Source organism: Spathaspora passalidarum (genome assembly GCF_000223485.1).
Source record: "Spathaspora passalidarum NRRL Y-27907 unplaced genomic scaffold SPAPAscaffold_5, whole genome shotgun sequence".
Taxonomy (NCBI): domain Eukaryota; kingdom Fungi; phylum Ascomycota; class Pichiomycetes; order Serinales; family Debaryomycetaceae; genus Spathaspora; species Spathaspora passalidarum.
The window spans coordinates 1,382,806-1,410,773 of NW_006767429.1; the positions used below are offsets into that span (position 1 = coordinate 1,382,806).

The following is a 27,968-nucleotide window of genomic DNA, read 5'->3' on the forward strand; positions in this document are numbered from 1 at the left end:
TTGCATCACAAGACAAACTCAACAATGCAAATGGTCAAGTTGCATTTCCATGGCAAAAAATAGTAAATAGCAACACGCAAGTAAAATTAAAACTGTCACACTAAGAAAAATATGTACAAGCTTAAGAATATTTCCAATATAGTATAAATATTCCAAAGTGTCATAAAAAAGGTTGTCGTATTTTGCGGCTTTTGGATTGGGGCGGGTGATGGTTTCTTGTACTGAAATGCGCCAATGGGTGGTAAGGAGGGGTGGGGAGGAATACTGAAATCGGAATTACAGAAAATCCAAGCCAAAAAAAAAAATAAAATAAAAAATGGCAGTAGTATATAATTCCATCAGTCATCACACTTTGATCACTTCTTTTTTTTTTTTGCTCTGTTCTTTATCTTTTTTATACGATACCGTTCGTCTAGCATCCTAGTTTTCATTTAAACTTCCACTTCTTTACGGCGATATTCAGGTCTTTGTATATGCATACGGTGTACAATTTTCTATAATATTTTCATAACCATTCATCCTTGACACATTTTTGCTTGTTTCAAATATTGTACCCTCCTTAGATCTGAGGCAGCAAATCTTGACACAAAGATCCACACATCCACACAAAAACCAGAGATAAACCTAAAAGCCTAAAAACCTAAAATTACGCGGATTGGTTTTCTTTCCCAACCACCATTAGCATATCACCTCCTGTTCACGTCCGGATCAACTGCATTCCGCTTAATATCCATACTTGCATTTCAAATTTACCATTAATAGAGTTCATATTATATTGAACACGTACTAATTATTAGTAATCATTTTTTTTAACCATGCCTGTTACAGAAATTCACAAACTACTGCAACATGAAACAGAATCGTCTGATCAGGTAGACGCGCAAACTAACAGCAATCAACAACATCAACAGGATCCACTTCCAGAAGAACTCAAGTTAACTCAGTCTTCAGCTGCTAGTGCCTCCTCCGATATTGTCCTTGACGATTCATCTTCATTGCATAATCCAGAAAGTGAAGCAGACTATCCCATAACCCAAGAAGGGTTTGAGGATGCCCAATCTTCCTTTGGTGATACCGACTTCATCTCCACCTCCACTATCCTTCCTCCATACCCATTACCAACAAATCGTCATGAAACCGAACAGCTGCAACATCACCAAATCCGAGATCGGACTCATCCTGAACAACAACAATCACCAAAAAGCAAATTCCTGCTGACTCTGCTTGACGCGTTACGTGATCCCCACAACAATAGCAACACCAGCATTAACAAATTAGCCATTAATCATAATCCAAACAAGTATAACTTAGATTATTTCAAGCAATTTGACAGTTCTAATCCTAGGAATAAAATCCCCATATTTGAAAACAAGTATTTACATCCAAATGCCTTGTTTACCGGAGTACAAGAGTCAGGAAAGTCTAGATTTCATATTAAAGTTGAATTGAAGAATGTTGATTTAATAAATTCAATAGTTACTGGGTTCTTGCAAATTTCTGGATTAACTGATGATCACTCAGAAATAGTAACGTGTTTCAAAGGTGAAATCATCAATAACCCCTTACACAAATACCAATGGACCAGTCCTGATAAGAAATCATATTCTGATTTGAAGTTGAAGAATTATTCGTTTATCACCGAGAATAAACAGTGGGGATCATTTGTCAAGAATGATTTTGAACATTGGAAGAAATTGACAAATTCATCAGATTTAACTGATTCACAATTACAACAAAGATTGATTCGGATTCAACAAGGGCACGAAGATAATCAGTTCATTTATATGAGATGGAAAGAAGAGTTCTTGTTACCTGACTCAAGAATTAAACAAATCAGTGGGGCTTCGTTTGAAGGGTTTTACTACATTGTTTTGAATATTGGAGGATATGATTCTCTGGATAATCAAGATGTGTTTTCCAATAGCATAAATCCAGGTTCAATATGTGGATTATATTACCATAAATCTTCAGAAAAATTTCAATCTTTATTACTTCGATATGTTGAAAATCATGGAGTTGCAAATACTTTTGAATTTGTCTAAATTGTGTTTTGGTTCGTTTGGTTGGGTTGGTTAGGTTGTTTGCTTTTTTTTTTTCATTTTAACGAGACTACATTAATGATTTTGGTTTTGTTTTCTATATTTTGGTTACTTTTATATACTTTCTTCGTTTCTTCTTGTGGTCTTCCTCTTATTTTTTCAGCTATATACATGTTATATTATCTGAAGTTTTAAAACAAGACAAAGTTTAAACGTCCTTCTTTTGATCTCTGTTGGCGTAAATCTTGGCAGTGAATGGTTCTTCGAAAAGCAAAGCAATCTTGTACATAACATAGACAAATGCTGCCACAGAAAGACCAGCTGGTTTTCCGTACCATAAGGCAGTACCCAAGAAACACAAGGTAGATCCATTGTACATTGGGTTATCATTGATGTTGAATGGGAACCCAGTGACTCTTTCATCCATCAAAATACCAAAGTAATCACCAAGATAAGTTCCAGTGACACCCAAGGCATACATTGAAGTCAAAACTAAAACATTTCCAAATCCAAAAGTAAACACAGCAAGAGCCTTGATAATCACTGAATCAACCAATGGTTGGTAAGTTGGTTGGTCCAAGAGTGCATCACGATAGACGTGATCACGATAAATACCTAATCCAAAGATAGTAGCAGCAAGTAAATAACATCCGTTCCTGGCTCCACCGGATATCTTGGTGAGGAAATGAGTGTTGTATTCTAAACGTGCAACAATGTTCCAGAAAATTGGATTGAATGCAATACAAGCAACCGCAAAGTATAATTTGTCATTGAAATCAATGTAGCTTCTAAAGTTTTGGAAAAGGTATTGGAGATCACCAGGGAGGGTGTCGAGTTCTTTAGCTAAGGACATGATCAATTGATATGGTTTGACTTAATTTGGAAGGACGATTAGTAAGAAAAGAAAGATGTCCACTTGACAATTGACAGCGAATTTAGATTTCGCTTAATTAAAATAAGTCAACATTAGGTATGTAGAGGACCCAAAAAAATCACTGAGAAAGCATGTGATTTTTTTTGCCATTCGATTTTCACTTTGTGGCAATCACAGTGACTATCTGATTTTTTTTTTTTTTGTGGGGCAATAAAATCTTGAAAGGTTGCGAAATGTGTGTCAAATGAATGGTTGTAAGGCTAAGATTATATATTACGTTACTGTGTTCTATGATGTCGAATTTCCTTGATTGTAGCACTATGGAATGAATATTTTGTATTTTAGTATCACTATTTCTTGTTATCGTAATTTAGCTTTTTCTTTGTCAAAAATTTCGCATAAACCTATTCAAAAAACCTGCCAAATCGTTAATGTAGCAATTTATAGATTACGAATGCAATATTTCTAATCTAGTGATTGTTCATATCACAAAACAGATCTAATATACCAAAATTTATATTGTTACACAGTTATTTTTCGCAAGATTTATCCTCCACATCGATGAAGGCATGGATTCCATCGTCCCTTAATAGATCTAAACAATATGAAAGTGTTGCCAGGGTACACAAAAAAAAGGAAGGATGGCTATTTTGAATTGAACAAGAAAGATTAAAGTCGAATTTCTTCCAAATAAAGAACTAAAAGGAATAAGAATGATTATGAATTCACTCCTCACATATACATCTTCATTATGCTATTGATCAAGCACAAATAAACGAATATAGTGGCTTTTGTATTTATCCATTAGTAATTCGTAACTGGAGGCAGCAACTAATTTAAAGGATGCATATTTGAAGTTGATAAAAAAACCGAACCGACTTTATTGTTCCCCCAAAGATTAAACAATGAACACGGCATATTGAAGATTGCCAAAAAAAATTCTGTAATGAGCACAATCATTTTGTGGGGAAGGTTGATTTCCTTATTACTAATGTATATTGCACCTAAAGATAAGGGCTATTGTTTATAACACCGGCCCCGCCGTGTGTACCTGTAAATGCATATTTATAGCCCCACCTAACGAGTGGCTGTGGGGAGCTGGAAACATACAAGGGATTTTTTTTTACCAAGTCTAAGATTTCGTAACTCTACTTTAATACAGGATAATAATAAGTGACCCATCCTAATTGGTCGTATTAAACTAAGTTTTCAAAAATGGACACATTTAGCGGGTGAGATAATATTAATTAAAAATTACTAAGCAGATACAATACTTTAGAACTACAGTTTCAGTTTACAAGATGTGTTCTAACCTGGACCAATATTTAGCATCTTGCACCTGTGTTACCAACTATTCCTTTCGAGTAGTTTAGTGAACCTCTTATAAAACATGTTCTTCGTTTAAGGTAACATTTCTGCTTCACAAACACGTCCCATAAACGTTTCAATCTATGGAAAAACGCCTCATCAACTCCGAGGGAATTTAGTGAGTAATATTATTTTTGTCCATATTATTTTCTGAAACTCCCTCCACTGCTCGTCCCAAGCTCCGATTGTTCCTTAATGCAACCCTCCGCTCAGTTTTTTTCATGTCATTGTTAAAATTATCTAAAATCAATTGTTGCATACCGCGAATTCAGTGTAGTTAGGACACAAACGTAGGCCCCGCTCAAAAGTGCCGACCGATAGATAAATATGAAACTCCCGACAAACTTTTATAGGGTATTACTTAAAGACTTAACCACGACAACCACTGGGATTAAGCCCCCGAATTCTACCATACTCTGACGTCATATTCATGGGGAATATGGGGTTAGACACCAAATAATCTGACCCCGGAGTACTAACGGCACATACCGCCCGCCCCCTCTTTCATTTTCCCCCAAGTTAATATCTCAATCGATTTCCTATTGTTCTAAATTACGTAGTGGAAAAATATTTATCCCCCATGAAATTGACAAAAAAAAAAAAAAGAAATAGCAACAATTATACTTAGTCTGAATGATAATACAATGCGGGTCTAACTAGTTAAAATGATGAATAACTCCGCTACTACTATGCTGTGGCGGGGCAGGATTAGCTGAAATAATTGTTATAAATAAGACCCGACTTGTCGTCAAAAGTTTCAACTAAAAGAAAATCAGTACTACAAATTAGCAATACAAAATGTCTGAGAAACCACAGGTTGAATATTTGTCGCCAACCAACTCCATATCCAAACATCAACAGGAAACCGATGTTTATTCTATCGCTCCCAAGGATATCGACCATCAGTTATTTAATGATAAACCAGACTTTTCTAGAGCTGCTATCACAAAGTATTTTGCAACCAGACTTTCAACTTTACTAGACTTGCCATTGTATCATACAGATAGGAAATGGTATCAAGTTATCAACCCCATTCCTGGTTTAAAAGAAATGACAGGAAGTGACTGGAACTTCTACTTTATGGGATTCTTTGCTTGGGCCTTAGATTCTATGGATTTCTTCTGCGTTTCGGTTGCCGCACCTGAAATTGCATCTTCATTGGGAGTTAGTGTTACAGATATTACTTGGGGTGTTACTTTGGTGCTTATGCTTAGATCAGTTGGTGCTATTATATTTGGTCTTGCGGCTGACTATTTTGGAAGAAAATGGACTTATATTTTGATTCTCGTTTTATTTATTGTCGTTGAAATTGGTACTGGATTTGTGCAAACTTATCAACAATTCTTGGGAGTCAGAGCCGTCTTTGGTGTTCTTATGGGAAGTATGTACCCAGTTGCCATGGTTACAGCATTAGAAGGTCAACCAACTCGTGCCAGATCTGTTCTTTCTGGTTTGTTCTTACCTGGATACTCTTTTGGTTACATCTTAGCTATGGTCTTTTATCGTGCTTTTGCAGGCACTTATAAGCCAGGGGAAGGTTGGAGATCTTTGTTTTGGTTCTCTGGAGGTCTTTCACTCCTCTTGATTGCATGGAGAATCTGTTTCCCAGAATCCCCAGACTTTATTGCCATGAAGAATAAGAAGAAACAATATAATGCTGAGGTTGAGAAAAAGGGATTCTTACTGAAAATCGACTACAGTGTTCTTACAACTCTTAAAACCGAATGGTTGATGTTTACTTACCTTGTCCTTTTATACGCTGGCTGGAACTTTACTACCCATGGATCTCAAGATCTTTATGTCACATTGTTAACCAAGCAATTTAATGTTGACCTCAACCTCAAAACCGTGATTATTGTTGTCAGTAACCTTGGTGGTATTATTGGTGGGATCATAATGGGATCTGTCTCAGAACTTCTTGGAAGAAGATTAACAGTTATTATTTGTATGTTGTGGTGTGGTGCTTGGCTTTATCCTTCTTTCTTCCATGCTGATACTAATTGGTGGGCATATGTTTTACTTACAGGTGGTGTTATGGCGCTGTGGGGTGTTGGTCCAATCCATCTTTTAGAATTAGTTAATTCAACACACAGAGCTTTGTTATCAGGGTTGGCTTATCAATTGGGTAATTTAGTTTCTTCTGCCTCTGCTACCATCGAAGCAAGAATCGGTGAAAGATTCCCAATTGAAGGCGGGGCTCCTGGAACTTATGATTATGGAAAAGTTATGTGTATTTTCTCAGGGTGTGTCTTTGCCTATATGATTATTTGTATCTTCTTTGGACCAGAAAGATTCCACAAAGAATTGAGGTTGAGAGATGAGGTTATTCGAACCGCCGATGAAGAGTCTGAATTAGGGATTGAAACTTCTGGAAGTGAATCCCTGATTCGCAGAGTTTAGTTCTGTATTATGTGTAACGTAATGAATATTTTATTTAAGTACTATCAAAAATTGTAAAGATAAAAGTGGATAAAGGATTAGAGGTGCCAGTGGAGGTTGAAGAGGACTTTCAATCAATATTTTTGAAATTGGCTTGCATGGTAGAAATCAGTTCTATATTCGCTTATTGTAAGTATATTTTGAAGAAAAAAAAAAAAAAGATCTTGAGTGCATGAAACTCTTTAGAATTATAGTACCACCAAACTGCAAACAACGCAATTCTAAGCAACTGGAGCCGAAGTTATTCGTTCCCGAAGTTTAAAATTTAAGCTAAGCGGGGAAATAATACGTTATATTAATATTGTTGGGTATTTACCTGTCTTTGTTGCCAAGGACATTGATAAAATTACAGCTGTCACATTTCCATTACTTCTTTACTATAGTTAATGCTTATATGCAGAACACCCCTCCCACAATTTCTGATAAGGTTCCGCTTTCCGCATTTCTGTCAATCCTTCCAACCTAAACATTAACCTATGCATTTGTGAAATATTATTTGTTCTTTTCGAGGCATAGCTCAAAGATATATTTTCCCTGGCTGCAATTATTAGATAATTGCACGAAGTTGTTTACAAGGATCTCAATAATATCTAGAATTGTGTACTGTAAGCTGTAAATTGGTCAACATCACCTGAGAGGACTCAATTGCCGATATCAATTACTCTTTCTTTCGACAAGGCTTGTTAATTTTTCCCTAATCCATTATTCTGGATTATGCAGAGACCAGAGATTAGCTACCGTTTGTATGGGATGCTTTTCAAGTAGCACTTAGGAATGTTGTGATTCACGGAGTTTAATAACCGAACAAAGATTAATATCTTTATATATTATAAGCGATAAGGTTAGGTAATAGCCAAGAATGTGTGATGAGAGACCTGGATTTTAATTCCCGTATAAGACTATGCTTACTAGCGGCTTCCTAAAAAAGGATTGGGGCCATCCAGAGGAAAGGTGTATTGGTTTATGTCAGAAGAAGTTCGGAGGTCTGTATCCGTGTGCCGTGCTTGAATCTTAAATACTGTGCAATTAAGGTATAAACTATATTAGTTCAGGAATGCTTAAAAATTGCTAGTATTTCTAGCCCTCTTAACGACACTACGTAAGTGCCATAATTGCTTGATGTACAACGTCTTAAAAGTGTAACTTTATTCAGATACTTTTTTTCTCGTTAGTGTTGCTGAATCTCGTAATTAATAATTAGTCCAGAACATCAAATTAGGTTGCCCCAATGAGGTAGATGGGGATGATTAGATACATCCCGGAATGTATTTATTGGAGTATGAGGAGACCGGAGGTGAAATGCCTTATCTCATTCGCTGAGGAGGTCGGACTAGATTTCCTATTGTGTTGATTTTTCTTATTTTATCTGAATCAGGTTGCAAATATTAAGTTAAGAATAGCCTAGAATGAGAACACGCAGAGTCAACCTGGACCTATCAAAGGTTATATGGAGCGGAGAAGTTTTATACTAGAATTTGAATTATAAATATCAAACGAGATATATAAATCTGGGGAAATTTAGCAAATAGTGATTAGCTCTTGTTTGGATCGATTTATTTCTGAGTTAGGTTATCCGATTGACTCTACATTGAATAAAGAATCGAAAAAGCAGCTGCTAAGAACAATTATACTACAGCTAAACTTTTATTCTCGTATTTTTAACAGCAAACTGAGATAAACAAGTAGCTGACCATGTCTGAAAGGAATGAGACCAATCACTTGTCTCGTGTCAGTACTCGTATGAGCACCATTTCTCAGAGACTTCCAGTATCAGACATCTACACTGAACCACCTAAGGATCTCGACCACCAGTTATTCAATGACAAACCCGATTTCTCAAAAAAATCAATTAATAGGTACCTTTCGACCAGATTCTCCACCTTGATGGATTTTCCCTTGTACCATTCGGGTAAAAAATGGTACCAAGTTGTCAACCCCATTCCAGGATTAAAAGAAATGACAGGAAGTGACTGGAACTTCTATTTTATGGGATTCTTTGCTTGGACTTTAGATGCTATGGACTTTTTCTGCGTTTCGGTTGCCGCACCTGAAATTGCATCTTCATTGGGAGTTAGTGTTACAGATATTACTTGGGGTGTCACTTTGGTGCTTATGCTTAGATCAGTTGGTGCCATTATATTTGGTATTGCTTCTGATTATTTTGGAAGAAAATGGACTTATATTTTGATTTTGATTTTATTTATTGTTGTTGAAATTGGTACTGGATTTGTGCAAACTTTTAGTCAATTTTTGGGAGTCCGAGCTATCTTTGGTATTCTTATGGGAAGTATGTACCCAGTTGCCATGGTTACAGCATTAGAAGGTCAACCAACTCGTGCCAGATCTATTCTTTCTGGTTTGTTTTTACCAGGTTATTCCTTAGGTTACACATTAGCACTGGTCTTTTATCGTGCTTTTGCAGGCACTTATAAGCCAGGGGAAGGCTGGAGATCATTATTCTGGTTTTCTGGTGCACTTTCAGTGCTTTTAATTGCATGGAGAGTATGTTTCCCAGAATCTCCAGATTACGTTGCTATGAAGAGTAAGAAGCGCGAATACAACTCCAAGGTTGAAAAGAAGGGGTTCTTCTCGAAATTTGACTATAGCGTGATCACTACACTTAAAACCGAATGGTTAATGTTTACCTATCTTGTTCTCTTATACGCTGGTTTTAATTTCACCACTCATGGTACTCAAGATCTTTATGTTACTTTATTAACCAAGCAGTTCAATGTTGGTCTTAACAAGAAGACTGTGATTATTGTTGTTAGTAACATAGCTGGTATACTTGGTGGTACTACCATGGGAACCGTATCTGAACTTCTTGGAAGAAGAATGACAATTGTGGTATGTCTGATATGGTGCTGTGTCTGGCTTTATCCTTCGTTCTTCAATGCTCATATCAACTGGTGGGCCTATGTTTTACTTAATTTCGGTGTCATGGGAGGATGGGGAGTGGGTCCAATCCATCTTTTGGAATTGGTTAATTCTACTCATAGAACATTGTTATCAGGGTTGGCTTATCAGTTGGGAAACTTGGTTTCCTCGGCTTCGGCTACGATTGAAGCTAAGATTGGGGAACGGTTCCCCATTAAAGGTGGTGCTCCGGACGTGTATGACTATGGAAAAGTGATGTGTATTTTCTCAGCTGCTGTGTTTATCTACATGATTATCTGTGTTTTCCTTGGTCCGGAAAGATTCCACAAGGAGTTGAGATTGAGAGATGAGATTGTGGGACATGGTGATGAAGAGTCTGAACTTGGCAGAAAGGCTTCTCCTAGTGAATCCTTGAGCAGTAACAACAAAGAGCTACTGAGCCCTAATCACAACGAGTCTCCTAGTGATAACAACAGAGATTCTCTGAGTATCACGAAACTTGTTTAATTCTATATAGTTTGTATGACGTAATTTCATGTTTTGTTAAAGTATTGCCAGGTCTATTACCGTTGCCTAGTTCCCAATTGGGAAAGATAAGCGCGCGCCCCACGGCACTAAAAGATAAACCCTCCGCAATTAAATCGCTGAGTCATAAAATTTAACTGCCGCGCACCGCGGAAAATTGCCCGTCAAGGAGGGATTTGAAAAATCGTGAAAAATTGCAATTGATTCATCACTCTTTTTCCCTTTACAGTGTAATTGATATTCAAATACAATGGTTCAAAAAGTTCTTTTATTAGGTTCCGGATTTGTTGCCAAGCCAACCGTCGACATCTTGGCCCAAACTTCAGGTGTTGAAGTCACCGTTGCTTGTCGTACCCTCACCAAGGCCCAAGCTTTGGCTGGATCAGTGGCCAAGGCTATCTCGCTTGATGTCACCGACGAAGCTGCTCTTGATGCTCAAGTTGCCCAATTCGACTTGGTCATCTCCTTGATTCCATACACTTACCACGTTAATGTCGTCAAGGCCGCCATCAAGAACAAGAAGCATGTTGTTACTACTTCTTACATCAACCCACAATTGAAGGCTTTGGAACCGGAAATTGAAGCTGCTGGCATTACTGTCATGAATGAAATTGGGTTGGACCCAGGTATCGATCACTTGTATGCTGTCAAGACCATTGAAGAAGTGCATGCTGCTGGTGGTAAGATTACTTCCTTCTTGTCCTACTGTGGTGGGTTACCAGCTCCAGAAAACTCCGATAACCCATTAGGTTACAAGTTCTCTTGGTCTTCTAGAGGTGTCTTGTTGGCATTGAGAAATTCTGCCAAGTACTGGAAGGACGGCAAGATTGTTGACGTTTCTTCTGAAGACTTGATGGCCTCTGCCAAGCCATACTTTATCTACCCAGGTTATGCTCTTGTCGCTTACCCAAACCGTGATTCTACCACTTATAAGGAATTGTATAACATTCCAGAAGCTGAAACTGTCATCAGAGGTACTTTAAGATTCCAAGGATTCCCAGAATTCATCAAGGTTTTCGTCGACACTGGTTTCTTGAAGGATGAAACCAGTGAAATCTTCTCAAAGCCAGGTCCTTGGAATGAAGCCACTGCTCAATTAGTCGGAGCCGCTTCTGCCAGTGAAGCTGATATCATTGCAAAGATCAACCAATTGACCAAGTTCAAGTCTCCTGAAGACCAAGAACGTATCATTTCTGGTATGAAGTGGTTGGGCTTATTCTCATCCAAGACCATCACCCCAAGAGGTAACCCATTAGACACCCTCTGTGCTACTTTGGAAGAATTGATGCAATACGAAGAAGGTGAACGTGATTTGGTTATCTTACAACACAAATTCGGCATTGAACATGCCAATGGTGAAAAGGAAGTTAGAACTTCTACCTTAGTCGACTATGGTGATCCAAAGGGCTACTCTTCTATGGCCAAGTTGGTTGGTGTTCCATGTGCCGTTGCAACTCAACAAATCTTGGATGGTACTTTATCCAAGAGAGGATTGTTGGCTCCAATGTCTTCTGACATCAACGACCCTATCATGAAGACCTTGAAGGACGTTTATGGTATTTACTTGGTTGAAAAGACTATTTCTTAGATCTATATAGATTGTATTAACACTGTTAAGTATGAAACTAGTCGTAGAACTCATCATCATCCAGATCGTACTCTCCCCAGTGATACTCTTCCATTATACTGCTGAGATCTTCAACAAGCTCGCTCTTATCCTCAACGATTTTAATCAAGTCGGGATGATTGCTGCGAGAAACGATTTGTCGATATCCTTTCAATTGGTCATACATTCCAGGATGCACATTGAACTCAGTATGGAATTTGGAGAATTTTAGAATGTCACTGGGGAATGAGTCTGAGCCGAGGATGTTGGTAATACTATTGTTGATATAAATGTTGGGCGTTGGTTGTTGCTGTATATCATTAACGTAGTCTTTCGTGACAACAAGATTCTTGCTGAAGTATTTGTTACCAGTGCTTTCTTGCTGAATTCCCAAATGTATTTCCGGGTTTGTTGGTGCAGATGGTGGGTGAGCATAATAAGCACTAACATCAGCGATATCGGAAATAATGCCATTTGTGGTGGATGCATCAGTTGCGGTGGAAGCATCAGTAGCGATTACTTTGATTTCATTGGCAATCTTTCTCCCACCCAAGCCATCTTCGATCGAGATCATGGTTTCTCTATCTTCAATTTGGTTAAGCAAACCCCAGAGGGAGTTTGCGAATACAGAATGAATCGCGGAGCGATGCCAAAGAGAGCCCAGGTCATAGTCCACCAAAGGAGACTCAATTTGGTCAATCAATGGAAACATCAAGCTCAGACTCTTGTACAACTCTACAATTCCCTTGATTCTATTCAAAGTAGACCTGCTATTATCGTTTGAACTGGCCAGTGCAAAAGTCCACACATCGACCTTGTTGAAATATTCATCGGTTATCTCGGTAAGCCATTGAGAGGTGTATCCTGCCCACGCAGATTCCAAATCGGTAAACACTTGCAATCCAGTGAACAAATCGCACTTTTCCAAGAAATATCGAAACTCATCGTCTTCAAATGACTCCTTGAACTCCTCGGCCCCCTTGTCGAATGTATCGAATGACACCCGCGGGAACCGATAATGATGGCCCTTGTCGGTGTCATATTCGTATGAAGTTATCGTTTGGAGTGATCTCGGTGAAAATATCAATCTAGTATAATCGGTCCAGTACTTGGTATTGGCGGGAGTTAGTTTTGACGGTGGTTCACCGGCATCTAGTCTTAATTGATATTCACTTTTGGAAACTGTATGGGTGTTCAATTGCACATGGGCGGCTAAAGATTCGATGGTTTCATGATATTCATATTTATTCAATGCACCATACCCACCACGGAGATCATAGAGTAGTGATCGCGGAGTGTATGTTACTCCGCTGGTTCCTGTTGGTGGTGGTGTTCGGTTAAGGAATGTGGTGAGGTCATGGGAAAGTTTTGTATTGGCGGTATAGGGGATGAGTGATTCCTGAGTATTATACAAATGAGTAGTGACATGGCCCGAGAACTGGGAATGTGAAATTGTGATAATTTCCCCCATTGCTGATGCTGAATGTAGTAGTTGTCAAGAGCAATGTGATGGGCTTCTCTGATCAAGTGTGAGCTGCCTGCAAAAAAATAAAACCAGTCACGTGCCTAGAGCAACAAGGAAAACTGGAAGTCAATCCGATTGCTCCGACGCCCCCAACACCAAGGCGTGCCATTAGCAGCATTCAACTTTGAGCCACGGGGGACACTATTAATAGAATCTAACTGAATTTATTTCCTTGGTTTAATCTCATAACACCTATGCTAGCGTGAACTCTTTGAAACGGGATGCATTCTAATAAAAGGTGGTCCATCCACCTCATGCAAATCTTCTTTAATTGGTGCCTGGACTTAAACCTGAATCTTGCCTTGCATCTCGTATATCCTGTCGTAAACCACCGTTGCAACAATTGGTCATAAATTTAAGCAAAATTGCAACACGACATGCAACAAACACAAACCTGGCGCACTCACGAAACGCGTAATTCTTGAATAAAACACGCAGAAAAAAAAAAGAAAATACACATGAAAAAAAAAAAAAAACAGAAAAACAGAAAAACAGAAAATACATCACACCCCTGTCATTATAACAACCACAACCTACACCTTACAACCAACAATAGAATCGTCAAGTTAAATATAAAAAATTCTAGATACACACACACACACCTGCGTAAACATACATCAATACTTTTATAATGTCAAGCTCCGTTGAAACCACGCCAACTACAGAGGAGAATAGTGCGGGGATATCTGATGAACAAACAGCCAAGGTAGGCGAAGCCAGCAGGGACACATCCATTTCGTCCTTGTCCTCGATTGAAAACACGCAATCCAACATTAGTATCGCAGAGACGGGTGAAAAAGTGATTGTTAAAAAGGTGTCACTTCCCCAATCATTTGAGTCCAAGACCAACTTTTATGATTCTTTGTCGGCAGAAGCAGCGGCCACCGCAGCCAAAGCCGCTACCGAGTTGGAAAAACAGAAACACAGCTACTCACCGGGCGATAGGAAACCAGTGAAGTTCACAGTACGCAAAGTCTCGCATGAAATCATTAAATCTCCACTACCTTCCCCCACCACCAACGCAGGTCACCATGGTGTTGACAAGCTTGCAACGAGCAATTCATTCTCGGCAGCCGACGCCGACCATGGTGCAAAGACTAAGAAATTGAGACACGCTCAACACAAATATGATTTGTACAATGAGAAAATTGCCAAGATAGACAAGGAAATCGAGTTTCTTGAAAAGTTACTTCCACCTTATAATGTGGAAATTGATTACAACACGAGAAATAAAATCACTCGAGCAATTGACAAGTTGAAATCAAAGCAGGATGAATTAAGGAAACGTCTGTATGAATTGGGAATAACCATAAGTAGATTATGGAGAGAACAAGAAGGCAGTGATATTTGGGTTAAAAGAAGTGAACGAATAAGTAGTTAGCAGGACAATGTAGTTTTAGATTGTAGCAATAAAGCCGAGACTAAAAAATGCGAGTAACAGCCAATTGTGAGATTTATGCTTTTCCACATTTTCCACATTTTCCACATGCTTTTAGACAGGCAGGAGGGCTGTTTCCTAAAGCGCTAGTTAGTTGGTTAGTTAGTTGGTTAGTTATAGTATCGTCAATATACAGGACAATTTGGATCTTTAGTAGAGAGAGAACAAAAAAAGGTCAGACTAATTTTGGTAAATGCAAAAAAGAAATGGGCCTAAAAAGGACAGTAGCACCTGAAATGCAATTAATCTGATTTGACTGTTTTTGTTACTTATAATAAAATAGGAAATTGTAGCTGCATATATTATTTCAATTTCAAGTTTTTTAAACTGCATATGGAATGGAATCTAGTGCAAGTGATACGATATTGTTCATTTCTGCGCTTCGACCTATCAGCCGTGAGCTAAGGGGAATGGTTGTTTTCCATTGTTGGCGTTGCCAATGACAACGCATTCCACCAACTGATCTACAAATTGAAAACATATTATACCTCTACATCTCCACACCAGGCTCTTATCCCTTCTCTTAGTTGCCGATGTGTCATACTGTTACAGAAAGTTCAAGCAACAGCCGTCGCTTATTACTTCTGTGACATAATCTCGCACCTAAAAAACCTTCCACTCCTTAAAGAAAAAAAAAAATAAATCCTTTCATCACGTTCGTGAGCAAAAAAAAAGGCTTTAAAATAAAAAAGGGCTATTGATTCATATTGCGTCACTCTCAGGAAACCCAGTAGTATTTTCCTTGTGCTGTACATAGATAGACATACATACACACATCACAGCCACATACCTTTATTACTCACAGCATCGGTGCACACACGACAATAGATTACCCATTTAGAGTTCAAGGGATCTTTTTTTACAGCACTATCCCCGTTAGCACATCTTTCTGACTGCCTTTTCAGAGAAAAACTTTATCCTGGGAAAGGGCTTATCATTTGGACTTACAACAGTACAATCCAATCGCCCCTATCTTGAATCATTCACAAACAAACGTGTGTTTCTAATACACATACATTTATAGCATGAGTGAAAATATAACAACTTTCTCACCACAACCTCTGCATACACTTCCGCATCAACCTCAACCACAGTCCCAACAAGGGTTGTCTAAAGATTTATTCACCACATCTCAAAACAACGGCAAACCAACCACTCCAAATATGCCATCGCCTTATAGAAAGTCAACCCCCCTGTTTTTGCTATATGATGACGACGAACAGCCACAACCTCCACTTCCTACCCATCCCTACACTGCACACACGGCTCACGGGCAAGTACCACCACCACCAATAAGAAATACCCTTGTTAATAAGCGACAACGACCTGATGTGTCTACTTTCTCACCACCAGCCCTTTATTCACCTCCTATAACCCAGAATGCCACATTTAACAGCGGCAGCGGCAGCAGCGGTGGCGGTAGTGGTAGTGGTAGTGGTAGTGGTAGTGGTAGTGGTAGTGGTGGTAGTGGTGGTGCCAATACTACCACCAGTAATAACACTGAAATTGAAGATATTTTAAAGTTTCCGATTGAATCATCGCATGCATATTCATATGCACATTTATCGCCAAACTCACTTGCATTAAGATTGAATGTTTTAAGACGATCGTTGGAAATCTTAAAGGACAGACCTGATTTGTTCAAATCAATTGCACCACAACAAGAATCACATTCGGATGAAGAGATTAAAGACGAGGAAGGCGATGTGGATATGCAACAGGATGACAGTCAACCCCTTTTCAAGACAACTACCCATCCAATGTATCTGAATACAGCAGCAACAAAGTCCACCCTGTCATTGCCGAAGCCACCGGCACCTCCTCCAACGTTTCCACCACCACCGAGACGAGCTAGTGATTTTGCGACTGATCATGATGCAATACGCAAAAAGTATAATTTGCAATCGAATGCATCATCAGCCGCGTTAGCTGCATTTTTCCGACCACCGATCAAACGTAGTGGTAGTTTACCCTTGGTTGAAACCGAAGAGAGGAAAGTTCCCCAGACCACCATGAGATCTGTATCTTCTCAAGAAACAAATGATTCCACAAAGCCATCCCAAGATCATAGCCACCACAACAGTCACTACTCCAACAATGACCTTAAGGAAATTGTAAATTTGTTGGAAAACGACCTTGACTTTCTCGTGGAAAACTCACAAATTGGATCCGAAACATTGCAAGATTTATCACTCGAGCAAGCACAAACCACTGACGATGACCGGAAATTAAAATTGAAGCATGATTTCGTTAAAAGCAAATTGCTCTATGCATTGGCTATGCCATTTATGGAAACCTCGGTAAGAACAACGTCACTTTTGGAATCTGATGGTACACAGGGATCACTTAAACATGCACCTATAAGACTGTCGACGACAGCATTGAATATGTTGAATAATAATGCGACAGCTACTACTCCAGTTAGTGCTGGAGCAAGACCATTTCATTCATTACTTGCCGGTAAACATTCTCTCCCACAGTCGGTGTTTACAATTGAACCAGATATGCCATGGTCGGTGATTGCTGCTAATGACTTGGCCTGTCTTATGTTTGGTGTGCTGAAGTCAACAATTAAATCCCTTACTTTAATGGATTTGATTGCGCCCCAATTTCGCGATTTTGTTATGGACAAATTGACCAAGTACTTGCAAACGAGCATGGAGCAGTCTATGCGACGCCGAGGCAGGAACAAAGGTGACAATGGTGTCAAGGATATTTTATTTGCTGGAGAAATTATTGCCATTTCACGACCAGGTGACCAGAACTATGCATGGACTTCGCTATGGGCCAAGAAAAAGGGCGGCATCATCATTTGCATGTTTGACCAGATTCTTTGTGATGCGTTTGACGTGTGCATTCTGAGCCCCGTGCAGCATAAAGAGTATCGAATTGATTCCGTGCATGAGATCGCGGGGAAACTTGTGGAGGAATATGAGATTGGTGAGTTGCACGGTTTGGAACAGTTGAGTGAGTCGTTAAACACAGTGTTGTTGGCTGAGGAGGGTCAGGATGAAGATGAGCGCGATGAAGAAGATAGTGATTATATTAATTCTACGAGATACTTTACCTTGCAATTGAATACCAATGAAAATATACCGTGTGCCATCACATCCAACCCGCTTGAAATACATCCAGACAGATTGGAGATTAGGTTGAAGATCCACACCATGCCTTATATTGCTGGTATTTTCGTTATTAGCAGTAAAAGTTATGAAATCTTGTCGTGTAATAATGCCATTGCCAAGAACTTGTTTGGGAAATCGTTTGATGAAATCAAGAGTAAGCTGATTAATGAAATTATCCCTAACTTTACTTCGATTCTTGAAGTTGGGCTTGATCAGAATATCGACAAGTTTCAATTGATGCCGGGCTTAGTTCTCCCCGAACATTTTTTCAGAAAGTACGATGCCATGATTAGATGTACTGCTGATGAAGATGAGCAAGAATTGTTTTTGCATTCCAATGGTGTACCAGGGGTGCATCGTGATGGAAAGACCGTGTTTGTGGATATACAATTGCGAGCCAGTAGCTTGGACACATTGGTTTTGTGGATCACGTATTCGCGTCTGAGCAAGAATCGACACATGTTGAAGGAGTTGGACAAGTTAAGCGCGTCCACTAGTTCAATCAGCTTGGCTTCGTCGGCACCATTGACGCCGTCGGGGTTGACAAGAGCTTCCACCATGAATGAATCGCGCGAATCTAAAGATAGAGGTGTGGATTCTGGTGCTAATCTTCCATCCCAGTTGAAGTTGCTCCATGAAGAACAAGACATTTTAGAGTTTTCCCCACAACGCGAAAATAGACGAGGGTCTGAGGAGATAGTCCCGCAGTCGCCCATGGACGTGGATGAACCGGCGCCTGAAACAAAGGTACGACCAATATTGAAGGTTTCCGAAGAAGATATACTACAACAAGAGAATCAACACCTTCAGGAAAAGATGAAGGCTTCAACACACTGGCCCCAGGAAGTTGGATTGGTTCGTCGTAGTAAAAAGTTTTCAGAATTTGAAGTTATAAAACTGATGGGTGAAGGTGCCTACGGTAAAGTTGTGTTGGTGCGTCACAAGTCCGACCCTGAGTATACTATAATCATGAAGTGTATTGACAAGGAGCGTATTCTTGTAGATACATGGGTGCGCGACCGGAAGTTGGGCACAATTCCCTCAGAGATTCAAATCATGGCATATTTGAATACTACACCACATGCAAACATTATGAGGATCATTGATTTCTTTGAAGACGACAAATATTACTATTTGGAAACACCGATATTTGGGAACCCACCAGCCATAGATTTATTTGATTTTATTGAAATCAAGAAGGATATCTCGGAAGCAGAGTGTCAATACATATTCAAGCAAATTGTATCTTCGATTGCCCATTTACATTCAAAAGGAATAGTGCATCGAGATATCAAGGATGAGAATGTTATTGTTGACGAACGCGGAGTTATCAAGTTGATTGACTTTGGGTCAGCAGGGTATGTCAAGCTGGGTCCATTTGACGTGTTTGTCGGCACCATCGACTATGCCTCTCCCGAAGTGCTCCGAGGCGAGAAGTATGAAGGACGACCCCAGGATATTTGGGCGTTGGGGATCTTACTCTACACGATGTTGTACAAAGAGAATCCATTTTACAATGTCGATGAGATCATGGAGGGAGATTTGAGGATACCGTATGTGGTTAGCGATGCCAGTTTGGCGCTTATACGAAAGATTCTCGTGCGGGATATTCATAAAAGACCTGTTATCGAGGATATTGTCAATGATAGCTGGTTACAAAATTAGTAGTTACATAGAGGTTTATATAGTTTTTTAATTTATTATTCATTTTTGCAGCTTTGTATAGGTCACGTGACCAGTAAGCTCGGTAAATAAAGTTCAGCCTTCAACTAAGTTGTAATCACAATCTGAACAAGCACAACAACATCATTCCCCAGCAATGCCGAGCGACCAGGAGTCAGGCAGTGGCGTCAGGATAAGCCAATTACGACAGATATCGTCATCGATAGTCACCGCTCTTCCTATATCCACGCTCACGCATGATGATACGGGAGACATTGCTTCCATCATCGATGGTGCTTACGGCGCGATATTCACAATTACCCGAGCCTGGGCGGCAGATGCATATCTTATTAATATCGAATACCAGAATAGGAAGTGTTCTGGGATTGCATTCCATATAATCGATCAGCACTTCGGGGTGTTTAGAATCCCGCTGTCTTTTCAACCAGATGACAAACAGTCCACGGAGGAAAAGCCCACTGAGGTCAGGAGTAGCAAAGACTTGATAGAGATGTGTGTGGATGAACCTATAGGAGAACTATCACCTTCTTCCCAGGATATACTAAGCAGGTTTTCAATGACACCTCCGAAACAACAGCCAATTGTACCATTAGAACCAGAGGAAAACCCACTAACATTCATACAATCACGATATTACACCACGTTATACTCCCTCAAGAATCCACTTAGTTACTTCCCAAAAACTGCTCTTGCCAGACTACGCATTCTCTGCAAAGAGGACCAAGGCGAGATTGCAAAGATACTCAAGTCTATTTTTGTCAATATTAAGATGCTAGATAGGAGACACACCGGACATAAGGGACTTCTTTCGACTACCGATGACAAGACAGCCCTTGCAGAACAGGAGAATCAGGGTTTATTCTTGCAGACACATCCAGAATTCAGTGATGAGAAAGCAGATGTGGATAAAATTAGCCAACTCGTACTTGATTTGAAGATCCGCGAGGCACAATTGCAAATTCTTGTCATCTTCGAGATTTTGCACACTCTTGGCGTGAATGAAGAGGAGTTCCTCGAGAGTAATGCGGCAAAACTCGACAAGTTTCGTCGAAAACGAGAGAAGGAACTTTCGAAACGATCCTTGATTAGATCTAGAAAGGGAAAGAAGAAAATCATACCGACATTCCTTGGTATGGGCGTCGGTGTAGAAATCGAGAAACCGGAAGTGACACATACGAAACCCGTTGATGAAATGTATGAATATTATACTACATTAAACAACCTTATTGATCGAATGGGGCTTTGGGATGCATTAACTACGTCGAGAAGTGATAATAATTACGGATTCATGGCGTATGTTCTTGTTCCGTACTATAACAAGAAACTACCACATTTGGTGAAGTATCTCGTGGATAATATCAAAGGACTGAATATGAAGCTAGTCTCGAAACCAGCTAAACGAACAAAGAAGGCTACGTCAGAAGATCAGCCAAAACATGAAAGTAAACACAAGCATTCAAAATTCAAAAAAGTGCTCTTGGAGAAACAGCCACCTACACTTCGAAATGCAGCTACATTTGCATCTGATTCCACATTATCCAACCTGAATGACTTTTTAACTTCACTCAAACGATCCAAGTCTAATTTATCATCCAAGAGTTTGACGAGACGACAGGTTGATTTGAATGTCAAGGCAGCGGTGACTGTCGAGCCAGAGCCAGAACAACCATCATTCATATTTGGAAACGCTAAACGAAGCAAGTCGGTAAAAAGTACAGACCCAATTGTCGTTGCTACTCCTGTCAAACTGAGATCGTTCTCACAGATCGATGCAACACCAATTAAGAAACCTAATATTGTCATCGAAGCTACTCCGCAAAAGACGAAACCGTACTATGCAATTCCCGAGACTCCCAATGACAACTTCTTAAAGCCGGGAAAACGAGATGACCGTGCCACGTTAGTTGCCGTAACACCACAAAAGATCAAATCTCCATTTATAGAAAAGACACCATTACAAGCAGTAAATTCGTCACCATTGAAAGAAATCACATCATCTACACGAAAGAAGCGACCAGGGGAACCAATCCCCTTGGAAGATTCACCATTTTACACTGCCGGCTTATTCAAAAGGTCGGAGTCGCTTCCTGATCAACAACTATTACATTCGGATTCTGAATAATTATACAATGTAATATTACTACTATTTATACAACTAACTCGCCAAAGAATATACCTTCGACGATGCTCTTGGCGTCGTCTTGCAGCAACACTAAATCAGCCAACTTTTCGCCTATTCTCTCCTTTAATTTTTCCTTCAACTTGTCAGAGATATCTACATCCATGTCTGATTCCTCCTTTTGTACTTTTAACTTGCGGAGGATTTCCAATACGGTGTCGAGCAAGATTTTCTGTTCATACTCGCTCGTTTTTGTAGAGTCCTCAACAACCAGCTTGCACCATACCCGTAAGTTACCAATGAGAACCAACTTTATAACTTCAGGACCCATGTTCTTCAATCCGAGTAAGGCACCGTAGTGGGTCTCCATCGGCTTGGAATAGTCCAATAGTGCTCGGAGTAAAGTTCGGGTTACTCTTGGACGTAATGTAGAATATGACGATCCGTAAACTTCAATGATATGCTTGAGCAAGATGGAAGCGAATGTTCTCACTTGTAATTGTCGCATCAACAACTCTTGTGATTCCTTAGTGGTGGTTTCCTTGATCACGGGTCCGATTCTCTTGGCCAAAAGAAGAGTCAAGATAGATGGCATTAGTGCATGCACATAGGGATTCAAGAATATGGTTTTGTTTTCCACAAGTGCGGAAATGACCTCAAGCATCGTTATGAGAATGTCAATGTTTCTTAACTGGTCCGTGATTTGCGCCGATACGAATTGGGTAAAGTAGGGCACTAATTGATGCAAACCCGGGTCGCTTCTTAACGAACTCAATGCGGCTTGCCTGAGGGGTTCTTTTTCTGGGTCAGACGAGATTAAAACTTCGACGACTTTATCGAAATACAACTTTAATTCCTTGGACAAGACATGTTTAACTAATGGTTTCACTTCGAGTTCTCGTTCTGTGGCCGCAGCCGCCGCAGCTGAAGCGGAGTCCTTCTTGTCCTTACCAGGTTGTGCATCCTTGCCGTCGACACCAGCACCACCGGCAAAACTCAATATGTCATTGCCGAGAATCGACGAGGTGGCACCACGGATAATAGGTGGAAGACTCTTGATTTCCGAAGGCAAGGGGTTCTGGGGAACCATGGGCTGCACGCCTTCAATGGCCAACCAGTGGGCCGTGAATGTGGTTTGTCTAGGAACCTTGGGCAATTCCTGATTGATTAATTTCTCAAATTCGATTTCCTGATCGTCGATATAGTACAACGTCTGCCCGCCGGTGCCTACCAACGTCTCCTTGAACAGAAGCGGCTGTGAGTTGTCATAGCCATATAATGGTTCGACGTTGAGGATCTTGAGGGCGTGATTGATGTCGGTAGTCATGAGGAGCTTCCGTTTGGAGTGACGCATGATTTTGATGGCGGTTTCGAGAATCTCGTGGATGCGGTACTCAACATCCATGGCTAGGTTTTTGGCGGCTTCATCGGGCAAATTTATCCCTAGTGAATCGGCGGCGTCCTTGACTGTGTCGTATGGCGACCACAATGAATGCGACAAGGGTACTTTGGAGTCCATTGTGTGCTTCAGTTGATCGATCCTCAGTTGATACTGCTACTGCTGCCTGGTTGTTGTTTTTTTTTCCAGTTTACGAATGACTGTTTGAGGGCTTAACCTGCAAACTGGGATATTTTACATGTTACAATAAGCTGCAAAACACAGCAACCACACCATTAGCTTATCACGCCCTATATTCTATATAGCTTATACAGTTTTGACACTCTTTTTCAAATTAACCAAAACACCAGGCTTGGCTAAGATCGGAACAATCTTTCCCTTGTTTCTCGACTTTCGTCTTGGTTTAGCGACGCGATGATTATTCTCGGCATCAGTCTTCAAGAATCGAGGCTCGGTAGGGAATCTCTCGGTCGAAATATGCGTGGGCAAAGTGTAGCCAACCACACTGGCACACATCAAGTTGTTTGAATTTATTCTCACTCCACCATGATGTTGAAATACACAAAACCCACAAGTCAAATTGGTGTTTTGGAAAATGTCAATGGCGTTAGACACCTTGACGACATTCCCATTGCCTCGGTCCAAACTGACCCAGGATGCTTCGCTAGTCACCAACCTATACTGCTGGAACCTGATGTGTTTCAAGACACTAACCACCTTGAGTCTATACGCTGGAACAAAACCGTCACGAGGCACCGAGATCAAGTTCTCCTGCTCGTGGTACATTGTGAAACACGCAGGTTCAATCTCCTCAATTTCCAACCTAGGCAAGCCGAGTTTCTTGAAAACGGTGGTGAGGTTGGGGTATTGGTTGACTATTCCCATGATTAGCTCTTGTGACAGATCAGCCAATGCGGACGGGATGTCGGGAATGTAGATTGCATTGACTGTCTTCATTGGTCGGGCCATTTCTCGAATGATGTCTTTGAAGTATGTTGGGAGTATGCATCTTGGTAGGATCTTTTCGAAACAAGGCAAGAATGGATCAGGTCTGCCTCCAGCTGATCTCCAGGTTTGTTGGTTAACAATAACGTAGACCGTAAAACATGAGTGTAAGTATCTGATCACCTCTTTGGAATCATCTGGCAATGACTTCTTGATTAAGTTGTCGAATTCTGTGAAATCCACGGGGAAAAATACAATATTAGGTTTGTGTTGAACCATAAGGACAAGTGGTCAGACTAGAACAAAACACGTTGCAGCAAAAAAAAATAATTAAATAAATAAATAAAAACAAAGCAAACAAAGGCAATGAATAAAGTATGGTATCTGTCTTAACGGTGTTAGACCAAGGGGGGAGAGGGTAAAGGTTATAAAAGATATAGAAACAAGAAGCAATAGATGTAGATAACAAAAGAATAACTACACGTATGCACAAACTTGTGGGGGGTGGGGGGCGTAGCAACGTCGAGGGGGTGAGAGTTGTTGAGTTTGTGGTTAATTTTATTTTTGATATTGTGTAAGTAATTAATTTTATTATCGTTGCCGACAGGGGCGGGTACAGTTAATTACTGCACTACCCGAGAAAACGTCGTCGTGCACATAAACCAAAAAAGCTTATGGATTGTTATGTCCCTGGAGTTGCGAGAGTAAGTCATGGTTTAGTTCTAACAAACGTTTATTCTCTTGGGCTAGCTGTTCTAATCGTTTATCCTTCTTTGATATCTCCTCCTTCAAGATTTCATTCTTTTTTAGTTCAACGCTTTTTCTGTACTGGTGTACCACAGGTAACGGCACTTCGAGCTTGTCTTTTTCACCTAGTTCCTGCTGTTCAAGATATCTCCGGAATGATTTTTCCAACTTCTCCTGACTGACCTTGGCCATCATCTCAACGTCCCAATATTGCATCTGGTACAATGTGAAAAGAAGAGCTTCTGCCCGATCCTGTGGGTTAAACAGTAGAGTTCTCATAGGCAGGCCAGCACTACTGTTGGGCACCGCCGCCGTCTGCATGGCCAATCTAAACTGCATTTCCTTTTTGAAGTTGGCAAACAACTGCTCATACATCTCCCGGATATAGAACCCATTGAGTTCCGGTATGGCCTCTACTTCCTCCATGGACTTTTTCTCGTGCACTGCCTCGCTAAACCGCTGCTGACCCAATTGAATTGCCACCACTTCCCAGGTATCATCCCGCTGGCGTTGGCTTGGTTGGAGATGTGGAAGGAATTGAAGCACTAGTTCAAGCAACGGTATCTTGATCAACGCTCTGATCTTCTCTTGCTCCTTTTCGTAGAATGACTTCCCCATAATTAGAGAAGAAAGACTAGCACACATTTTTATTTTTTTCTATTGTCTACAAAAATAGTAGGTGGGTGATAACAATAACAATGTATTAACTATACTCTACTATACACATCATACAGCCTTCTCTCTCATGGCTTTGGTTCTAATTCTTTCCTTTTGTCCCTGTTTTTGTTCTTGCAATTTCTTGAATCTTTCTTCAGCAGCCCGTGCCAGGGCTTCTTTTGCAGCTACACTTGATCCAGATCCGCTGGTTCCTACTGGACGAGCTTCACTAACTAGTTGACTCTTTGAACTACGCGTAGGTGTGGGTTTTGCCGTGGCCTGGGATACTTGCTTCAGAGCAGAAGTAACTGGAGCTGGTACAGGTGCCGCCCCTAGCTTATTCACCGACTTGTGCTTATGTTTAGATGCTTCGTTACCCATCTGTGTAGATCTTGAACTGGTGTGGTTAACTATTTTTATTTTTGTCCCAAAAAATGGACTATTTATTTTTTCTTTTCTTCAATTCGTCTAGTTGGCTTATTATTACTATTATTATTATTATTACTTTCTATATACAACTTATTAACTATTATTATTTTAAACTGGTTGGTCCTGGTAGAAACGCTTGGCGCAGTCCTTAAAGTCAATGTGTTTCTTCAAGCTGTGCAAGTCTCCAGGAACGGTGATCTCCACTTCATTGTCAAAGTGGGGTTCTCCCTCGGTGAACTTCTTGAGTAATCGCACATGCTCGGCGTTTCTGCCAAACCCTCTCAAGAACTTGACACAGGCGAAATCATTTTGCATGTAATCTTTGTAAGCCTTTAAGATAGACATGTACAACCCGGTTCTTTGATCGCCGTAATGTTCAGACAAAATGGTAGCGTCTCTGATTGCCGCCCAATCAGGCACGGCAATGTGAGAATATTTAAGTTCATCCAACAGGTACAACAAATTGTTCCAGAATTCGATAATTTCTTCATTGGAATGGTCGAATAACCCAGCTTGCTTCAAGATGATTCTGTTGGACATCATGGTTTTTGGAATGCCGTACTTGTCATAGGCGTCCACCAACATGTCAAATGTCTGGCGGTCTTGCCAAGAATAGTTGGAGATGGCTGCATTGATGAAGATTTCGTTGATTTGCGGATTCATGGTAAACATCTTGTTCAAATACTTTTTGGCTTCTTCGGTGTATTCAGGATACTTGTCAAATAACAATTTGAACATTCCCGAGTTCAAGTTGGCGGACTTGGCACCCTTGGGGTCATACTTGGCCGTTTCCATTGATTTAATTAACAACTTCTTCCAAATTTGTAAAATCTCATCCATGGATTCACCAGCTTCTGAGCAGTTACGCATGAATGAGATCATGTGTGGAGCCTTTAATTTGACCGTATATGGCAATTTACGGCTGTCATAGGCCTTGTCAAAGAAATGCTTGGCAATGTCGACTTCACGGCACATACTGATGAAGTTCAAGTGCATTTCAGCAATGGCGGTGCTGGTATTCTTGTGGTCACGCTCAAGCGAGATCATCAATTGTTCAAACAAGTCCAAGGCGCGATCGTAGTCGTTTTCCAAAAGGGCGACTTTTCCCACGGATGTAAGCAAATCTGGGAAAACGTTGGTCTTGTCGGGCGTATTCAAGTCGTAAATTTGTTGGATTTCTTCGTAAGAAAATCTCTTGATTTCATAAGCCATGAATAACGCGGTGGACAAGACTTTTTGGTCGACAAAGAAATTGGCGATATCAGGGTTGCTGACCCCGGCTTCCCAGTACGACACGATTTCCGAACGCAAATAAAACAGGTGCAAGATTAAAAAGAGACGGTACAAGGCTTCGGCACTGAGACAGTGGGTGAGACTGCCGGCGTTGATCATGTCAAACAACTTCAATGCAGCCAGCTGGATCATGATTTCCGTTTGGAATGCACCTTGGGTATCTCTATCTCTGTTGAAGTTGTTTCTCAATCTCCTTCTCTTTTGGTGGAAAATCATCCGTTCGATGTTGTACACGAAACCAGTGAGTTGTTCTTCAGAAAGACGGTCACGAACAGCCTTGGTTTCAAGTAATTCCAACGAGGTATCGAGTTCTTCCAAGTAGAATGGGTGAGATCCGTTGTACTTGGTGCGGAGATTTATCTGGTCAAATTGGTCCAACTTTTGTTTAACATCGATTTCCAGGAGAAGGGAAGGTTCCAGTTGACTTTTAATTTCGTGAAGGTCGCCACCTTTAGATACATCTGGGATGATTCTGGGTGGTGGGACATTTACTGGCTCATTCAATTTAGTGGCTACATTTGAGTTGTTTCTGACAAACTGGTGGGTGAAAGGGTAAATTTGGGGACTAGTAGCAGCCACAGGAGAGATGGCGGTGTGGGAAAGACTGGTGGATAACTGGGAGGCATTAGCTGTTGCATTTTTTATCTTTTGTAATAACGCTGGTCTCAACAGACTCTGCGTATTTGTGGTGATTAACTTGAACATTAGTCTATATAGTGAATAGAGTAATGAGGTATGAGTTATGTGGTAAGAATAAGTGTGATCGTATAGAGAAGATGAATCAAATGACTTTTATGATAATTTTTTTTTTTTTTTTTTCGTTTGCCTCTGCGGATTTTCGTTCGGAATGTTTTACCTTTTTCTTTTTTTTTTTTTTTTT

The 27,968-nt window shown here is 40.3% G+C and overlaps 14 protein-coding genes across 14 annotated transcripts; 7 read left to right on the plus strand and 7 right to left on the minus strand. All coding sequences in view use genetic code 12, as the record gives it.

Annotated features, from left to right (window-relative positions):
* Window positions 1-391: 391 nt before the first annotated feature.
* On the plus strand, window positions 392-2,933 carry SPAPADRAFT_62362 (glucose-induced degradation complex subunit; the record flags this gene model as incomplete). The annotated part of the gene is made up of 1 exon (XM_007376482.1): window positions 392-2,933. The coding sequence occupies one exon, from the start codon at window positions 816-818 to the stop codon at window positions 2,040-2,042; it is 1,227 nt and encodes a 408-aa protein (XP_007376544.1).
* Window positions 2,248-2,892, minus strand: OPI3 (bifunctional phosphatidyl-N-methylethanolamine N-methyltransferase/phosphatidyl-N-dimethylethanolamine N-methyltransferase; the record flags this gene model as incomplete). The annotated part of the gene is made up of 1 exon (XM_007376483.1): window positions 2,248-2,892. The coding sequence occupies one exon, from the start codon at window positions 2,890-2,892 to the stop codon at window positions 2,248-2,250; it is 645 nt and encodes a 214-aa protein (XP_007376545.1).
* Window positions 2,934-5,057: 2,124 nt separating the features above from the next.
* On the plus strand, window positions 5,058-6,721 carry SPAPADRAFT_62363 (uncharacterized protein; the record flags this gene model as incomplete). The annotated part of the gene is made up of 1 exon (XM_007376484.1): window positions 5,058-6,721. The coding sequence occupies one exon, from the start codon at window positions 5,080-5,082 to the stop codon at window positions 6,679-6,681; it is 1,602 nt and encodes a 533-aa protein (XP_007376546.1).
* A 1,691-nt stretch (window positions 6,722-8,412) lies between these two features.
* SPAPADRAFT_51748 (uncharacterized protein) lies at window positions 8,413-10,104 on the plus strand (the record flags this gene model as incomplete). Its single annotated transcript, XM_007376485.1, has 1 exon — window positions 8,413-10,104. The coding sequence occupies one exon, from the start codon at window positions 8,413-8,415 to the stop codon at window positions 10,102-10,104; it is 1,692 nt and encodes a 563-aa protein (XP_007376547.1).
* A 243-nt stretch (window positions 10,105-10,347) lies between these two features.
* On the plus strand, window positions 10,348-13,011 carry LYS9 (saccharopine dehydrogenase (NADP+, L-glutamate-forming); the record flags this gene model as incomplete). The annotated part of the gene is made up of 1 exon (XM_007376486.1): window positions 10,348-13,011. The coding sequence occupies one exon, from the start codon at window positions 10,373-10,375 to the stop codon at window positions 11,708-11,710; it is 1,338 nt and encodes a 445-aa protein (XP_007376548.1).
* SPAPADRAFT_141308 (uncharacterized protein) lies at window positions 11,748-13,199 on the minus strand (the record flags this gene model as incomplete). The annotated part of the gene is made up of 2 exons (XM_007376487.1): window positions 11,748-12,309; window positions 12,415-13,199. 2 exons carry the CDS (start codon window positions 13,197-13,199, stop codon window positions 11,748-11,750), a joined length of 1,347 nt encoding a protein of 448 aa, XP_007376549.1.
* Window positions 13,200-13,760: 561 nt separating this feature from the next.
* Window positions 13,761-14,835, plus strand: SPAPADRAFT_62367 (uncharacterized protein; the record flags this gene model as incomplete). The annotated part of the gene is made up of 1 exon (XM_007376488.1): window positions 13,761-14,835. The coding sequence occupies one exon, from the start codon at window positions 13,885-13,887 to the stop codon at window positions 14,632-14,634; it is 750 nt and encodes a 249-aa protein (XP_007376550.1).
* Window positions 14,836-15,716: 881 nt separating this feature from the next.
* FUN31 (serine/threonine protein kinase) lies at window positions 15,717-19,481 on the plus strand (the record flags this gene model as incomplete). Its single annotated transcript, XM_007376489.1, has 3 exons — window positions 15,717-16,182; window positions 16,204-16,397; window positions 16,584-19,481. The coding sequence occupies 3 exons, from the start codon at window positions 15,717-15,719 to the stop codon at window positions 19,479-19,481; spliced, it is 3,558 nt and encodes a 1,185-aa protein (XP_007376551.1).
* A 29-nt stretch (window positions 19,482-19,510) lies between these two features.
* Window positions 19,511-24,422, plus strand: SPAPADRAFT_67797 (uncharacterized protein; the record flags this gene model as incomplete). Its single annotated transcript, XM_007376490.1, has 1 exon — window positions 19,511-24,422. One exon carries the CDS (start codon window positions 19,636-19,638, stop codon window positions 21,619-21,621), a length of 1,986 nt encoding a protein of 661 aa, XP_007376552.1.
* TAF60 (Taf60p) lies at window positions 20,545-23,167 on the minus strand (the record flags this gene model as incomplete). The annotated part of the gene is made up of 1 exon (XM_007376491.1): window positions 20,545-23,167. One exon carries the CDS (start codon window positions 23,135-23,137, stop codon window positions 21,647-21,649), a length of 1,491 nt encoding a protein of 496 aa, XP_007376553.1.
* On the minus strand, window positions 23,254-24,416 carry SPAPADRAFT_62370 (uncharacterized protein; the record flags this gene model as incomplete). The annotated part of the gene is made up of 1 exon (XM_007376492.1): window positions 23,254-24,416. One exon carries the CDS (start codon window positions 24,239-24,241, stop codon window positions 23,324-23,326), a length of 918 nt encoding a protein of 305 aa, XP_007376554.1.
* A 106-nt stretch (window positions 24,423-24,528) lies between the features above and the next one.
* SPAPADRAFT_62371 (uncharacterized protein) lies at window positions 24,529-25,332 on the minus strand (the record flags this gene model as incomplete). Its single annotated transcript, XM_007376493.1, has 1 exon — window positions 24,529-25,332. One exon carries the CDS (start codon window positions 25,325-25,327, stop codon window positions 24,635-24,637), a length of 693 nt encoding a protein of 230 aa, XP_007376555.1.
* A 63-nt stretch (window positions 25,333-25,395) lies between these two features.
* On the minus strand, window positions 25,396-25,771 carry SPAPADRAFT_62372 (uncharacterized protein; the record flags this gene model as incomplete). The annotated part of the gene is made up of 1 exon (XM_007376494.1): window positions 25,396-25,771. A coding segment is annotated over one exon (295 nt), but the record flags the coding sequence as incomplete, so codon positions are not given.
* Window positions 25,772-25,903: 132 nt separating this feature from the next.
* On the minus strand, window positions 25,904-27,793 carry SPAPADRAFT_140469 (uncharacterized protein; the record flags this gene model as incomplete). Its single annotated transcript, XM_007376495.1, has 1 exon — window positions 25,904-27,793. The coding sequence occupies one exon, from the start codon at window positions 27,791-27,793 to the stop codon at window positions 25,904-25,906; it is 1,890 nt and encodes a 629-aa protein (XP_007376557.1).
* Between the last annotated feature and the right edge of the window lie 175 nt (window positions 27,794-27,968).